The sequence below is a fragment of the Perissodus microlepis genome, chromosome 17 (genome assembly GCF_051167445.1).
Source record: "Perissodus microlepis isolate ML-2025 ecotype Zambia chromosome 17, ASM5116744v1, whole genome shotgun sequence".
In the NCBI taxonomy this organism is placed as follows: domain Eukaryota; kingdom Metazoa; phylum Chordata; class Actinopteri; order Cichliformes; family Cichlidae; genus Perissodus; species Perissodus microlepis.
In genome coordinates, this window is record NC_140477.1 from 10,857,295 (window position 1) to 10,873,379 (window position 16,085).

General features: G+C 39.9%; 1 protein-coding gene across 3 annotated transcripts in view; it reads right to left on the reverse strand.

Moving 5' to 3' along the window:
- plxna4 (plexin A4) overlaps positions 1-16,085 on the reverse strand; it is a 248,709-nt gene that overhangs the window by 40,975 nt on the left and 191,649 nt on the right. For all 3 annotated transcript variants that reach the window (XM_084909874.1, XM_084909873.1, XM_084909875.1), the window contains exons 12-21: positions 13,761-13,948; positions 10,448-10,599; positions 8,301-8,418; positions 7,170-7,306; positions 6,210-6,377; positions 5,806-5,899; positions 3,585-3,818; positions 3,005-3,151; positions 2,243-2,477; positions 1,423-1,565 (exon numbers count right to left, since the gene is read on the reverse strand). In XM_084909874.1, the coding sequence (XP_084766000.1) occupies positions 1,423-1,565; positions 2,243-2,477; positions 3,005-3,151; positions 3,585-3,818; positions 5,806-5,899; positions 6,210-6,377; positions 7,170-7,306; positions 8,301-8,418; positions 10,448-10,599; positions 13,761-13,948 (1,616 nt within the window). The remainder of the gene's footprint in view (positions 1-1,422; positions 1,566-2,242; positions 2,478-3,004; positions 3,152-3,584; positions 3,819-5,805; positions 5,900-6,209; positions 6,378-7,169; positions 7,307-8,300; positions 8,419-10,447; positions 10,600-13,760; positions 13,949-16,085) is intronic.

Genomic DNA, 16,085 nt, shown 5'->3' on the forward strand with positions numbered 1-16,085 from the left:
TTATTACTGGGAAATTCTCATCAAGGATAGAGAGGCTAACCCTGAGGGCAGTGAAATAGGGGTCCATCATTCTCTTAATGGAACAAGACGACCTAGTCAATTACGGCTGTCTATCAATGTCACCAACTAAGGATAAATGACTTGATTTTTTTTTCTTTTGCTTTTCTGCCTGTGATTGACTTTTAATTTGCTTTAAGGTGGGGAGAGAAAACGGCAAAGCTTCTCGTATCATTAAGAATTATTAATGAGACCACACTCCTGAATTGAGGGCTGCCTTGTTTGTTTTTGAAAAAGCGTGTTGTTGTCGGCCGTCAAAGGGGTTTTGTTTACCAGACAGCGACACAAACAACATCGGCGTCTATTTCACCCACTGTGCCCTACCACATTGTTAATTTGCTTGCTCATTTTGCTCTAATTTCAAATAAGGCTAATTGTTTTGCATCTGTTACTTGACGGATAAACAGTTAGACACGTACAGTTACACACTTGATTGATGAGAAAATAGGTACAAGTTCTTATATTTACAGCTGTCTTCTTTCACGAATGTATTGAAAACCACAGCTTTCTATTTAATTGAAGTGCTCTAAATATTTGACCTGGGCATGCTAGTGGAAAACTTCACTTTACTTTCAGAAAAGAATGTGAAAAATGTATATAGGCTAACCAGTTGACAACTGGTTGCTGAAGGTTGCTGGGTGTTGCTAGGGTTAAGTTGTTCATTAAGAAGGTGGTACACTAAAAACCTTCTTATGATTGCTTTGGTCTCTCATAGTTTGCACTGAAGAACCAGCAAATTCACACTAACCAATCACCAAGCAGTAGGGAAACTTGGAAAAAATGCAACCCAAGTCCTTGAAGGTAAACGGCCTCCATTTCTGATTTGTGTTGCACTTCTCACAGAGTCACTGCCGCTTAGTGAGTAGTTTGCAAGGGTTTGCGGACAAGTTCCAAACAAACTATGGGAGACCATGGCAATCTGCTAGTGACCAAAGCAATCTCAGGACTGCTTTTGGAACAACACTCAACCTCCTACGACAACTCGCTAACAAGTAGAGGAACACCTTTTTTACCTAGTGTGTGATTGGTCTTTAGGTCTGAATGACTGATGCTTAGTAATCAACTTCACAGCGACTGCCAGGAACAATTCACAACTGGTTGAGGAGTATTAATTTTTCTTTAGCGACAAGTACTTGCATGGCGGTCACCAACCGGCCCGGATGACTCGGGGCCTTATATAGAGTCTGTGTGTCATCAATTTATCACAAACAGAGAATCCTAATAGAAAGTCAATTTGAAAGAGTAGCAATGTTTTCATAAACTAAAAGTGCCTATTTATTTTATAAAAAAAAAAGAAAAGAAAAGAAAAGAAAGAAAGAATAAATAGTTGCATTTTCCTTTGTAATAAAAATTGGTGAATCATACCTCCAGATCTCTCAGGACAGGATGCTCCTCAATGCCTGGGAAGAGGACTCTCATGGTATAGGTCCTGTAGTCCAAGAAGGGGATACCTGCACCATCTAGATCGCTGGTCAATTCATGGATGTCTGTCTGCAGCTCTGCAAATGCTAATAAACCAAACAGAAAATTGTTTATTAGTATATATACATATAAGTCTTACATAACTCTTAGCTAGGCTATAACCTATTATTATATAGATTTTACCATATAAAATAATATCTAAAATAGTATCTAACATGGTCTGTCAGCAAAACATGTTATTTCTTAGATGTTTTGCCTCTACCCTGCCTTCAGTTTATCTATCTTTATCTTCCTGTTTATCTGCATGAGCTTACCTTTTGTTTCTCAGTTGCTTCCTGTATAATTTTGAAGGGCATTTCCTTGTGGCTCACTACATTTTTACCTGATGAAGGGTACCTCTTTCCTATTTTGTTTTTAAATTCCTCTAGCACAAAGACAGCAATCTAAAAGTTAAAGTGGATAGATATTGGAGGTACCATAGAAAACTAGGTACCATTTAAAAGAAAAAAAAAAACCTAATCACAAACAAGATCACGCTAAAAAATCCAGTTTCTCTCTTGTCACAATGATGATGTGGTAAATGGACTTGTTCCTATATAATGCTTTCCCATAACCTATTGATTAAATAGGAAATTTCTAGTATTGCTAACAAAGATTTAATTAAACTGTGTAAATAGATTTAATGAACCAAAATTCCTTAGATGTTCTTGGAAACAAATGTGTAAAATGAATATGCTGATCTGCACTAGCATGAACCTCTTACCCTCTTTGCACTCTAGAGCCACACGTGACTCCAGGTTGTCCATCTGCATCTGCAGCCTTTTCAAGGTGAGGTCACTCTCACGAGACTTGCGTTTATAGGCAATGAGCACTGCCACGATGACGAGGATGAGCAGGGCACCGGCTGCAGCAATGCCAATGATTGCAGTGCTGCTCAGGGGGCTGTCGGACGTGATGTGGACCGAACCTGGTGAATTCTCGATGCCGCCCACACGTGCCTTATGACAGTAACAGACAAAAAGGGAGATTATAGCTATTACAGTGATGTGGTTAAGTCAACGTCCAAGCTCAGACACACAGACAGACATATTGATTTGTGTACACACTTCTGTTTGTTTGGGCATCAACTAATTCTTTCACAGTGTTGTGTCCATTTTTTTCTATGATGCTGGGTTCAGGTGGTAAGATCAGGAAATGCCTTGTTCAAAGTGGTCTCTCTTAAAACCACAAATGGAATCTTCATTGAGTTTTCTGGGGCTCTAATGCTTCTTATTGAAGGCTTATTTGTTTGTCTTTTGTCTGCTTGTGGGCACTAACCGCACAGCTGATTGGATTAGAGCCATAATCTGAATGGGAGTGGACAAGTGGAAGGATAGAAAGCAACACAAGGAATGTCTGTTGGTCTGTCTGTCAAACTCTCAATCGATTTTTAGGTCTGTCAGCCTTCTCCAACACTGCCTGCCTCTCCGTCGTTTGTCTGTCTTGCTCTATGTCTTGACGTTGCGACATGTGCTGTGTCACTCACCAGGATCTTATGTCGACCAATCAGGTTGGGGGACTCGCAGAGGAGCTGGTTCTCTGACACTGTTAAAACGCAGGGCTTCTCTCCAATCAGAACTGTGTAGTTCAGCTTTCCATTTCCGCTATTGGTCGCTGGAAGGAAATTCCGCCCCTTCAAAAGAATAATGATTGATGTTATTGCTGTCAGTGTCAAAGTGGAAGGGTTAGAGAAATAGGAGTCAAATGATATATGTTTATGTTTATCTATATATTCGTACTGCAAAGCTGGGCAAAGATATGTTATGTGCAATGCTCTACAATTTATTTTACTTGGATATGCAAATGATCAGTTTAAGCTGAGCTTTCTATACCTATAATATTTAACCTAAGACATGGTACTGATCTCGGGTTAGTTTTCACAGACTAACCCAAGATACAGATATTTCTAAGCTGTGTACTATATGAATTTTAAGATATACACAATCATTACTAGCAAAATATCTTATTTTAAGGTCTTTACATTCAGACAAAAGGCAACAAAAGATAATAAAATATTATAACAATGAAAATCTGAGTGTATATGCGGGTGAGTGATATCTTCCTACTTTCAGTATAATGGGCGATCCAGGTTTAAGCTCCAGGACTCCGGATGGACTAATCGGTTCAAATTCCGGATTGGGGAAGTAGATGAAGTTGGTGTTATTGAGTGTGATCTGCAAGTCATCCAATTTAAAGCCAAACTCTTCAGGTCTTTCAGGTACTTCTTGGTGTCTGGCTAGGCTGATGGGCAGCTCTGGAGCCTGGCACACCATAGTTGTAGGACCTAGTATGTCGCAGAACTAATTCACAAAGAAAAGCACATAAGTGAATATATCGTCTGCAAATTACTGAATTTATACAAAAATATAGATTATTTATTAACAAATTTCTCGTGGCTGGATCTCAGCATGCATCATACCCAAACTACCTGACTGTGTTCCCAGTTAGCTCACTCACTTTATTGGCAGTGCTAATGTGCCAACCCATACCATCAAAAGTCATTAGTGTCAGCCTTTTATGTCACACTTGTGCATTTCACTAAACCCACTGGAGACACAATAGAAACTGGAAGCTCCTCCATTTCCAAGTGCAAAGAAGAACCTGTTGTATTTTCCTCAAAGGAAGCCACTAAATGAGGTGCAGTTAGAAAGCTTGTGCAGTCTCACCGCAATCACGCTTTGATGTGTGAAGATTCAGGAGTGATAACTAAGTCTTACCATCCCTTCTTTACCCTCCACAAAGAACCCTCCCCAGCCTCTCATCACTTCTTTATTCCATCCTGTTATTCCTCTCTGTGATCTTTTCTTCTCTCTTTGACAAATTCTTATTCCCTCAGTCATCTTTCTCGATACCGCTTTTTTGCTCAATTACAGCGCCTCACATCTTTTTGTGTCCCACTCCTGTTTTTTCCCCCCCATTCTCGTCTTTGCTGAGGTTTCTCATTTGACATGTGATGTTATTTAAATTGTTCATTTGGTGTCAAAACCAGTTTTAAAAACAAAGACAGACTGACGCGCAATTGTCATACGACGCACACCTTTCAACATCCCCTTAACATTTTCATTCCTCTTCGTCTGTCAGGGCACAGGTCGCCTCCGCAGACGTTTCTGTTTCATTCTCAGACATTTCACATTTTCACAGTAACCTCTGCCATGCAGTCATTCAAACTATTGCCTGTCACCCTAATTGGCTCCTTGAATATCAAATTGACAAATCCTGCAAGGACATCTTTGACAAGGATCATGCACTGGTACAAGAAGGTAATAGAGGAAAAGAAAGAAAGAAAGAAAAAGTAACAAAAACTCTTTTTGCGGACAAATGCTTTGGATGTCCATTTTTAACTCCTTTTCATTTAGATCTGAGCTGTGTCAGATTGAGACTATATCGTGACACACTGAGACACTTGAGATACAATGCCTAAAAGAGGCACATCTGAGCACAGATGTTAAACGTGGTGTCGGGCCATGCTTAAATGGACCAAGAAAGATAGCATTACCACCTTTTGTTACTTCCTTTTATTTCAAAGAGATCGCAGAGCCCCAAGCATGGCATTACCTATCCTCGCCTGGGCAAAGGGGCTAATCACTGTGGTTTCTAATTCAATATCAAAAGTTCCTATTTGTTACACAGTGGCGATGAATTACATTATTCCCTATTCAGTTGCAACCTGTTGATTTTGCACTGCAGTGCCACTGAATTTTCTTCCTAGCCCTACAAATAAAGAATTTAGTAATGCTCTGGACTAAATGAAACTTTATGGCTGACTATATAGCTCGCCGTGTTCATTTAAATTAGCCACTTTCTTTTGTTCCTGGGCCACATTAGTGAAAGTAAAATAAAATTGCATGGAAATAGGTCAACAAGTATTGATTTTTTTGTGGTTTTGCCTCTGTGCACCAACACAGCGGATATTTAAATCAAACAATCCAGAATTGACTAAAGTACAGACTTTCACATTTGAATCAAGGGCTGTAACAACACTTTACCACTAACTCTTTAGGAATTACATGTGCACCTATTTTTAGACTACAAAGGAAGTGGACAAAGTGGTGTGGGCTGTCATTTCATTATTCCATGACAAATTAGGCAGATTTCAAGAGATCAAAGACATAGCAACAAGTTGCAAAATTATGGACCTAACTGTGAACAATGGAATGCATTGCAACACAAAAATGTATACCTGAAGATGCTCCACTCAGACTGTATCTTGGTTAATTGTGTTTTTAATAACTCAATTAACCACGAGGTGATTGTTTTATCACCCACGCTGCATCTACATTCACTTACATTGAGTGTCTCATGACCATTGTATTTGGCTCTGATGAGTGGTGTCTGAATGATGTCCAGATTAGTTCCTGTCACCGTGATCGGAGTATATCCACTGAAAGAGAAAAGGAGGGGAAAAAGAAAAGACGGTTAAAAAAAAAAAAAAAAGACAGCTCAGATTGCTTTGACAAATGGTGATTTGAATTATTTATTCATTGCTTAGTTTACGCACCCAATGCAAAATTTGTACGCTGTAAATTTTGTATTATGTTGCAGTAGATGATTAAACCTTTTCATTTCCTCCTGACAAGGATCTGACAATAACCTGTGCTGCTGAGATATTTCCATCCACAGGACGCATAATATTCTGTTGATATCTCTCTGCAGTGAGTAACGAGTCAAAGTAAACAGACAAAAATGTATACCTGAAGATGCTCCACTCAGGCTCTATCTTGGTGATGGTGGGATCTTCCACATATTCAAACTGGAGGTCTTTCTGAAGGTGGGCCCTATCTATGCTCACAGACACAGACACATTTCCAATGCCATGTAGGGAAGCATGGGTTCGGCAAGTAAGCCATAGGCCACCCCTCCTAAAACAATGACAGGATGAAACATTAGTTACATGTACTGATATGTTAGTGGTACACTTCAACAGACAAAAGGAGGAATCAGTACAGTGGTATTTAAATGTAAAGAAACCCAAAAGCCATCTCTCTAGTCAATATCCTTTTTTAAGCAGACTACTAAATTATTCCAACACTAAAAGCGATGTAATAGTTAAGACATTTGAACGGTTGGTTAAATAGACATTGATCCATGATGTATTGACTGAACTGAGAACTGAGCATTTATCAATGTCAAATGGTACATTGCAATGATGCTGTATTTGCCCAATCATTTATGGTGCAATATTTATCATCACGGAGTAGAAATTTGAATCTCAAAATTGGAAAACCTCTAGTCAGCGCTATTTCTGCTCTCAAGGTATTTAATATATTTCTGCAGCTGTATAGATGGTTAAACGTAGACCTTCAGCCTGCTACTGTGACAGGGTTGAGCACAAAGGCAATTTGAAGTACTTAGCATTAATTTTCATTTGTCTTTATGCAGTTGTTTTAATTGAATTTAACATTTGTGCGGGGTCCAGCTGCAAATCTTTCTCTTTTTCAGCAATGGGTGTACTCAAACCCTTGATTAATCATAATGTAGTAAAGTTCCTCCTTGGGCATCGTGATATTTCATTTTATGTGTAAAAGTAAGATATTGTTGCGATGTCAGAAAGGTTTTGTACCTGTAGTGTGACAAAGAGTAGCTTTACCTGACCGTTTAATTGACTGTTAAAGTGTGACTGACGGGGTCAGCGCTGGCTTGTTCCAACTAACCTTTGATAAGTGCACGGCTGGTCCTTGAACATGACTGACACATTGCTCCCAGCATCAAAGTGGCTGCCAGTAATGTTGACGACAGTTCCCCCAGAGACTGGCCCACGGCTTGGCGTAAGACTGATAATCCTTGGAATCTGGTAAAATAAATAAAAAAATAAAAAAATAAATGTTATTGTAACAGCCTGTTGCTAAGAAAGTCACTTATAGCTGATTCATAAGCAGTTTGACAAACAAAGAAATACATTCCCCTGAAAACGGCCAGGTAAAAAATACATACAAGAAACTCTCGCTCAAAATAGAAAGAAAGTAGGGATAGTTCAAGACTTTTCCACAGTGCTGTACTTTAACCTGCACCCACTGATTCCACTTAACGTGTTCTCTGATGAAAAACTTTTGCAAATTAAAGTAACAGTAGCAGCAGATGCAGTTCAGGGGAAGTGGGGCATAAAGTAAATCCTCCTTCAGTCCATTTCGTGTTCTTATAATCTCATCCTTAGCCTGCTGTGTAGTGCGACATCTAGACCTAACATCCTATAATCCTGTGCAGGGAGCCCATTGAGAAATAAACCCAGCCAGCACCCATTAATGGATAGCAGTAAAAATGATAACACAGCATAAAATACGTACATAACATTAACGACTGCTAATTTATTTCAGAAAGCGAAAGTGTGAGAATAATTATACGCAGAGTGAATGTTAAAAAAGGTGTAATGTGTGTTTTCATCTGTTAATGTTCAATTTTTATTTGTTATTCACTTCATTTTTTTTATCAACGTTCATGTTTTTTCTTCATTTTCTTCTCATTAGTAACTGTCAGTCATGTCTCACGATTGATACATGCATGACAGAAAAGCTGAGAAGCAGACTCTCAGTGAGAACCACACCATGTTGGAACACAGCCAAAAAAGCAACATGTACATACATGTTCTCACCTACTTAACACAGTAGGTGAGAAGACTGATCAGCTACAAGCAAGGTGCTAACATGCCGAGGGTGACACATGCAGTATAGTTGCCTTTCTGCTAATAGAAGCACACGTTTCAATTTTTAACCATCAAATTGCTATTTTTTTAAAGTCTGCAAAACTCCACATACAATTACACAAAAACAACAGAAGTTGACACTCACCACAAAGTAGTAGTACTTGGAGGATTTTGCCATAAATTCAGGTGTGCACTGCCCGACACAGACCTGCACATTCCCAGTATACTGGCTCATCTCAGCTCTACCCATCTCGCACACAATCCTGGAAACAAACATTGGCACAATTGTAGAATATGTAACAAAACAAAGCATGTGTAATTGCGCAGTTACTTGTACTATACCAGTTGGCCTCGCTGGGAAATGCAAAGCAGGTTATTTAATAGATTTATAGCTAGACCTGTCTTAAAGCTTGATAAAATAATGCATTATTTGCCAACAGCTTCACCTCCCCCGCACTGCCAACTTGTAGGAGAGAAAGCAAAAAGTCTCCATCCTTTTACATATGACCTCAAATGCAGCTACCTCTTCTGCTGGGTCAGCATTTGCTTAGAAAGTGCTGGCACACAACTTTCTTTCTCAGCAGAAGAAGCACGGGGTCTGTTGATAAGCCAACTTTAAACTAGTTTTAATAATTTTACAGACCGCACCTGAAAGGAGCCAAAGCGCTGGATTAAACTCGTATGTCAACTAAATGTAACCTCCTGAATAAAAAAAAAAAGATTATTGGAGTTGTGTGTGCTACTGAGGGAGGAACTGTGCTCTGTCACCCACAGCATTGCCTCTACTGTATAAGTGCACTGCTCTGACTTTAAATTAGTTTAGATTCATATACATTCTGCTAGTCAGAAGATTATGCCAACTTTGAGATCATATCTCTTATGCAACCACCAAGACCACGCTACATTGAATTGTTAAGGATCTGTCAAGTTGCTAACAAATTGAACTAAATGCTGTTTGTGTGCTTAGGGAAGTGTTTTGCCCTTCTGGACATGAAGTGTTCAGCTGTGGTCAAAGTTCTTTCAGTTTAAATCTCATAACAGCAAAGGTCTGTGACTGTGCTCACACAGAATCTATATAATATGCTTCAATATTTACTACGCAGTATCAACAGGCTGCTGCTGTAGGTTGGGCTTGAAAATGCAGAGCAGGATTTTTCCATTTGAATTAACATTCGTTACATTCAAGCCTTTGCCAAGGGAGTTCACACAGTGCTGACTGAGAACATCTGTGCCACATCAGTCTCTGTATTCTGCAACATGACAGAGTTTTAAATAAAATGTCTCTAGCGACATTCCTGTAGTAGTGGTAAAGACAGTGCAATTAAATCCCACTCAGGAAAATGAATTAATGCCTCTCCACTAAGTTCTAACTTTGTTCTGCAAGTTCTTAATTCAATCTGCTGGAAAAAACGTATCATCCTGATGTCTTTTATGCCAGTATGTCCAGCACGCATTTTGTCACTGATAAGAGTCAAATGTACAAAGGCTGGTTTTAGACTATTCCATAATGTCGAGGTTTACGCACTCACCTAATAAATAAAGGGTTTCCCGTTCAAGCCTGGGAATAGACACAAATCCCTGGGAGGATTGTGCCAGGAAGGGCATCTGGTATAAATATCTGTGCCAAATCAAATATGTGCATCCAGCCACGGTGCCATCCCCTTGTAAATAAGGGAGCAGCTGAAAGAAGCTTGGTTGTAGGCTACAAATGCCTTAGCTAACAACAGTAGCTAAAGCATGGTGTGACATTTTCAAAAACTGAGTGTCAGTTCAACTGAAATTGAATTAAATTGAACTTTTCAGACCTATCTTGAGTATTGTGGGGTCCCTCCTGTGGATACGGTTTTCATAGTGTGAAGAGCTGTAACCTATCTCTGTGTTACTTCAACCTCTATTGATTGGTGTGCCAGAACTGAGACAAACGATCACACTCAATGGAATAGTCTATGGAAATTAGGGGGAACCTTTTGTATTAGAACCTCAAGAACATTGGATACAATTTTGATCTATTTCATTCATTCAGAGAAGGATTACAGCCTAAAATAGGGAAGCTAGCAATAGTGAGGACAAACATGGACACCATTAGAGGGGTTTTTCTTCATCGTAAGCAACCTCCATTAGTGTTTGTGTGATTACACTCATTACCACAAGGTCAAAGGTTTGGCATTGCAGCTCTGAATGAATGTTTTTAAGTTGATAATGACCATTTGATGATATGTTATTTAATGCTTAGTCATGTCACCTTTTTTAATTGCTCATTATGTGATTTACTGTGATCAACATGTGACTTACTGTTCAGCAGGGATGTAGCCCTCACGTATTGGAGTGCAATCCACTTCAGCCACCTTCACATTACCCTGAATCTCCCTAAAGTCCAGTCCCAGGTTCTCACCATGGATAGTCACAAGTGTGCCACCTTCCCTGGGGCCTCGCAGAGGGGTGATCTGTTGGAAATGATGATTATGAACATTATTTAGTTTAGTTTTTTTTACTCAACACAATTATTTTCCTGACAACGTAAAAATAGAAAGTGGTGGAAAGCTAATTCTCCAAGGTAATGTGCATGATAACAGCAATGAGACAATATATATAATTTAGTTAGTTTTGTTAAGTAGTAAGTTAATCCATAATTCATAGATAGTTTAATGAATTAACATAATAAATCTCTCACGTTTCCATTAGCTTTCCATTAACTGGACAACCCTGTCCATTCTTTCCAAATCGGTGTAATTAGGTTTAGAGGTCATTATTTTAAATGAAAACTGTATTTGAGGCTTATCTCAAATGAACAAATAGGCATGTGAAACAATGTGAAATCTGAATGGACCAGAATATGGCACAAAAATATTCATGTTATAAATTTGTGGTTGTACAATAAAATAATATCACAAGGGCGTTTCAAATGGTAGTCGACTGTTAGTAGGACTCTTTAGTTTATGGCTGGTTTTCACAAGGTCCTTGGGGATAAGCGCTCAAGTTCACACATTAGGTAGCAGTCTGTAGCTTGGGGAACGGGACCAATGCAGTGATTGGTAAAGGGTCAAGACTCGGGGTCAACAACTGTCATTTCTCTATCTGGTGTACACTGAAATCTACTGTGAAGTATTTCATAAGATTAACTTATATCTTGGCATCGGGTGACATCTTTGCAGTAATCACAATGTCCTTTGATTTATCAGTAACATCTCTCATTGTTGATGATGTGGTTCCAACATCCATCAACACTTTACTCACACAATTACTTTTTGGCCACTCAGTGTACGTGTGAGTACACATCATCAGGCCCGTCCAGATGGATGGATGTGAGAGATGGACACAGAATAGTCTGTGTCTATCTGTCTCTGCCAAATAAAAGTCCTCTAGGCTTCATGCTGCAGGCAGGAGCCCAGCTTTAATGGTGACTGTCATTTCTCTGCGCAATGTAAAAGTTGGCAGCGTGAACCCCTGCGGTGTTCACAGGTAGAGTGCTGTGTGAGTGTGTTTGCCTTTATCTCATAGCTTAAAGCAGTCGGATCCTATAGCGTGACTTTCCGTATGTCACTACCGCAAGCACGTCAAAAGCATTTAATTTGACTATTTGAGTACTGAACTCACCAGTCAAATAACTCAGGCAATCTCAAGCCAGGTCATGCACAACACAAGTCCTGCGACTGTCATATGGGAGATATCGTTATCGTATGCTTCGGCGTCGCTGATTAATAAGGTTCCCTGCTGATATCTTAATGAAAAAACAGAGCCTTCTGGGAACAGGGCTACAATACATGCAATTAAAAAGATTGCACACAATGCCTCGTGGCTCTCAATTTATTAACAAATATGGAGCGGGAGAAGGACTTTGAGGGAAGTTGAGAAGGAAGAAGCAAAAGAAACCAAGAGAGAGAGAAGGGAGAGCGAAGAGGAGAGACGCAATGAGGCGTTGATTAGATTTGTGACTTTGACAAGATAATTGACGGTTGGGTAGAGGCAAACACTTAATCACTTCTCCCTCTCTCTCTCCTTTTCACTTTTCATCTTTCTATGCGAGTCTCACCCTCTCATTGTTGATGGGAGATGTCATTATAATGAAGCGTATTAGAATGCATTAAGGCCTGGGTTGTCTTGGGAAAGTCCTCACTCCTCACCCACTGACAGTTTTTATGGGGGACGTGAGAAGGCTGCAATATGTCCCCGCTGCAGCCTCGGGGATGTAAGGAGAAATACAGGCCCATCTCCAAGAATAAATCCACTGCTCCGGGAGAAGACAAACATTAGAGAAGTGGAATGACAGAGTGCAAATGACTGATCCAGACTCTTTAAATAAGTGTAAGGGTGGGGGGGGGGGGGGGGGGGGGACAAAATGTTACCATCATGACATCACTCTTCTTAAGAGTTGATTTTGAACGAATAAAAATAATGACTCTGGGTTATCTGTGAGGGTCGAGTAATTACAATAAGCGCCTTTATTCTTCTTCTTATGACTCCCCCATGTTTGTTTCCCTCTATCTGTCTCGCTCCTTTATTTAGAAGCAACTCGGGGGAAATTAGACAATTCTGTCGTAACCCATCAGGTTAACATCTCGTGAGCGAGCAGCCAGATTCCTTGTGATCAGGCAGTTACTTGAATGCCGCTACATCCAGGATGATAGAGGGTCAGATTCCATTTCCGCACCCCTCTTCCCACTCTCTGTCCGTATCAATCTCCAGGACAACAAAAGGGATTCCCCTCTTTGTCGTTTTTATCTGTTCTATGTTTCATCCACAGTCAGTCATCATCTGCCCTCAACTCTCCTCCCAGGAAAAGGATGCAGAGTGGACCTTTATATCCATCACTGGAAAAGTGGACCCGGGTAAAAGGGGGGACTCTTTTCAGTCATTCAGCCTCACGTGACTCTTTTCTGGCTCAGCCTAGCCATCCATCACTGCCTCTCCCCCTTCCCCCAAATCCACCCTCCTCTTCCTTCATCTGGCAGCTTTCCATCCATCTTTCCTTTATGTCCTATTATCCTTCATCTTGCTGACCCTTATCACTGCTGCTTTCACCCTTTTTATGTGTCTTGCACAGGTCAAGTCTATTTACCCCACATGGCGCTGGGTTAAGCAGGGATTCACCTGAACATCTGTGCAGCTGATTGATAACTAACAAGAGTGAGGATGATTTGTCTCTCTAGATCTGTATATGTGTTTGTACATTGACATTTCGAGTTAACGTTGGCAAAAAATAACTACTGTCCCCCTACGGTTTGAAGAAAAGACATCTAAAAAGCTAAATTACACGACTGCTGTAATTGTAGTTCTCGTATGCCATTATCATTGAAACTTTTTTTTTCCTGTGATGTGTTGCTGCACTACAAAAAGGTGTAAAACATATCCTTCTTCACAAATGGTGTCAGACTGAATAGCTGATAATGACTCACAGCCTCTGCCATTATGTTGAGATGATCGACTGCCACACCGTCACTGAGGTGATGAGTATGACTATGTTCCCACGAGCGCACTATAATTAAGGCGTGTATGTATGGCCTTTCAGGCAAAAAGTTTTTACAATAATAGCTGGATTGATTGGTCCGTATATGTGCTACCGTGTAAACTGTGTGAACATATGTGGACGCTGATGCATATGTCTCACCTTGGTGATCCGTGGGTGGGTGCACTTGCTGTTGATGCCGTTGTGCTCTAGCCACGTGTTCTCATTGGCGCAGTGTTGCTTGAGGGTGCAGCGGTTCTCTCCTTTGCACCAGACGCACCCAAACAAAGGGTCCGCTTTCAGACACAGACCACAGCTTCCACGTTGGGCGTCGCATTTGTATAGATGGACTGCGCAGGCGGGAGGAGATAAGACAAAGATAGACGGGAGAAAGAAGGGAGAAAAGTGAACAAGCTTTTTACAAATGATGACTTTAAATGTAGCTAAATTTATTCTGGGCAAAAATCAAATAAAGTAACAAAAGACTTCAAAACACAAAAGAAACTGTTTTATAGTTTACCCAAATCACTCAACATCTACATAAAGCTGTTTGAACAATGCAAAAAAATAATAAATAAACTGAATATTATGATAGACATTTGTTGACATCTTTGTCTCATTATCGCTCCATCATCATCTCTACACACTCCCTAGGCATCCCACCCTGCCTCTGAGTTTCCTACACTACTGCCTCCTGCCACTCCTCACCCACTGCACATTTAACATATCATCTCCATGGCAACAGAGCAACCATTTTCTTTTTAATTGCCATTAATTTTGTATGTGATCTGCCCATCAAAAAATAACTAAATTTTTTTTTAAAAAAGCCCTGTAGGCCTCTTCCTCCACAAGGAAACAAAGGAAGGAAGAGAGTAGTGGAGGAGTCTCTAGTTCAAGCATCTCTAACTTCTGTTGCTTCTTTGATTCTGCAGTTATGCTTAAGGATATGTTTTGTAGAGCACATTTGACTCAGACACTCATGCACACAACCAGAAACACACACAAACACTCTACAAACTTTGCCTTACAGCACAGTGTCATTTTGGCATATAATACACATTTTAACAACATGCTTCTTATGCCTGACTCCACTGCCTTTGGTTAAAATAAGCTGTTTTCCTGTCAGAGTAGTATAACCCCCAGCATGCTGCTGTTTTTCTACCCCAGCATGAATCACTTAAAGTGGTGGATTGTCAGTGGCCAAACTGAATCAAGCTCAGCAGCTGAATCCTGAATTCTTAAAAACCCAGTGCTGATATACCATGAAAGGATGAAAGGTTGGACATAAAAAAAACAACTAAGAAAGGTAGAAATATAATAGAGAAATGTAATGTACTCCCCTGTTCTCTACATATAGAGAAAGAAATAATAAATGTCATTTCTTTACTAGGGCTTAGTAGTTATGTCAGACAGGCCCTAAAAGTAAGTTCAGTTACAGGCATAGTAAAACAGCTGAGCTCAGTGCTTCACACCAGCTGATGGCTTCACCTGATACCAATTTAAACATCTAGTTGGTGATTTTTAAGCTGCTTTAACCCACCCACGGTTACTGACCATCTGCAAGCCACTTTGCAACATGCCTTACAGCATCTCTCATGCTGTTTCTAACTTAATGCCACATTTTTTGTCATTGATGTTTTCTCATTTGTTTTGTATGTGATGCAAAGGTGTTTTTGCATTTGCTCTTCCAATTTCTGGGACAGAGAACAGAGCCATACCACAAAATAAAAATGACTACAGATTAGGGCTGCCACAAATGATTATTTTGACAGTCGACTAGTCACCGATTATTTTTGCGATTAGTCGACTAATCAGATCATGCATCCATTGGATGTAAAACGTACAGCTTATTGCACCAGCAGCATCTGCTCTTATATAACTATCATTAGCTTACAGCTTTAAGTGTTTAAGGTAAGTGCTAACTAAAAATAAAGACAAGATGATAGTTTATTAAATTTTAATGACATTTGCAGATTGTTTCGGTGAAGTTTAATAAACTCCTTGCTATCTAAAATATAACAGGACACCGGAGTACATTCTGGAGCATCTCACACTTCTGATAATCAGTTGTCTGCTTGACGTTTATTCAGCTGTGTAAAAACTATAACGTTAATCTCAGCCAAACCAATTTACTCAGGAACAAATAAAATACTGAAAAAAGCCAAACAATAACATTTTAAGTTATCTAAGTGACTTATATATCATGTTTAACCTGAGTAGCGAAAGACGGCGGTGGGTTTGAAAACGATTTGCCAGCAGTCCGGTGTTCTCACGGACTCTAGTGAGCCTTGCCCCCGGCTAGCTATCGAGCTAGTGGGTAACAGACGTCTCCGAAAACGTCGGAGCGCTTTTGAAAATATGTGGTGTCTTGATAAACTGAGCAGATATTTGAGGTTTACACTGCTACATTCTCGCCAGAACATATGTTAAACGTTTATTTTGTGACCCAGAAAGATTAATAAGAGTAATATTAAAACTAACTAGCTG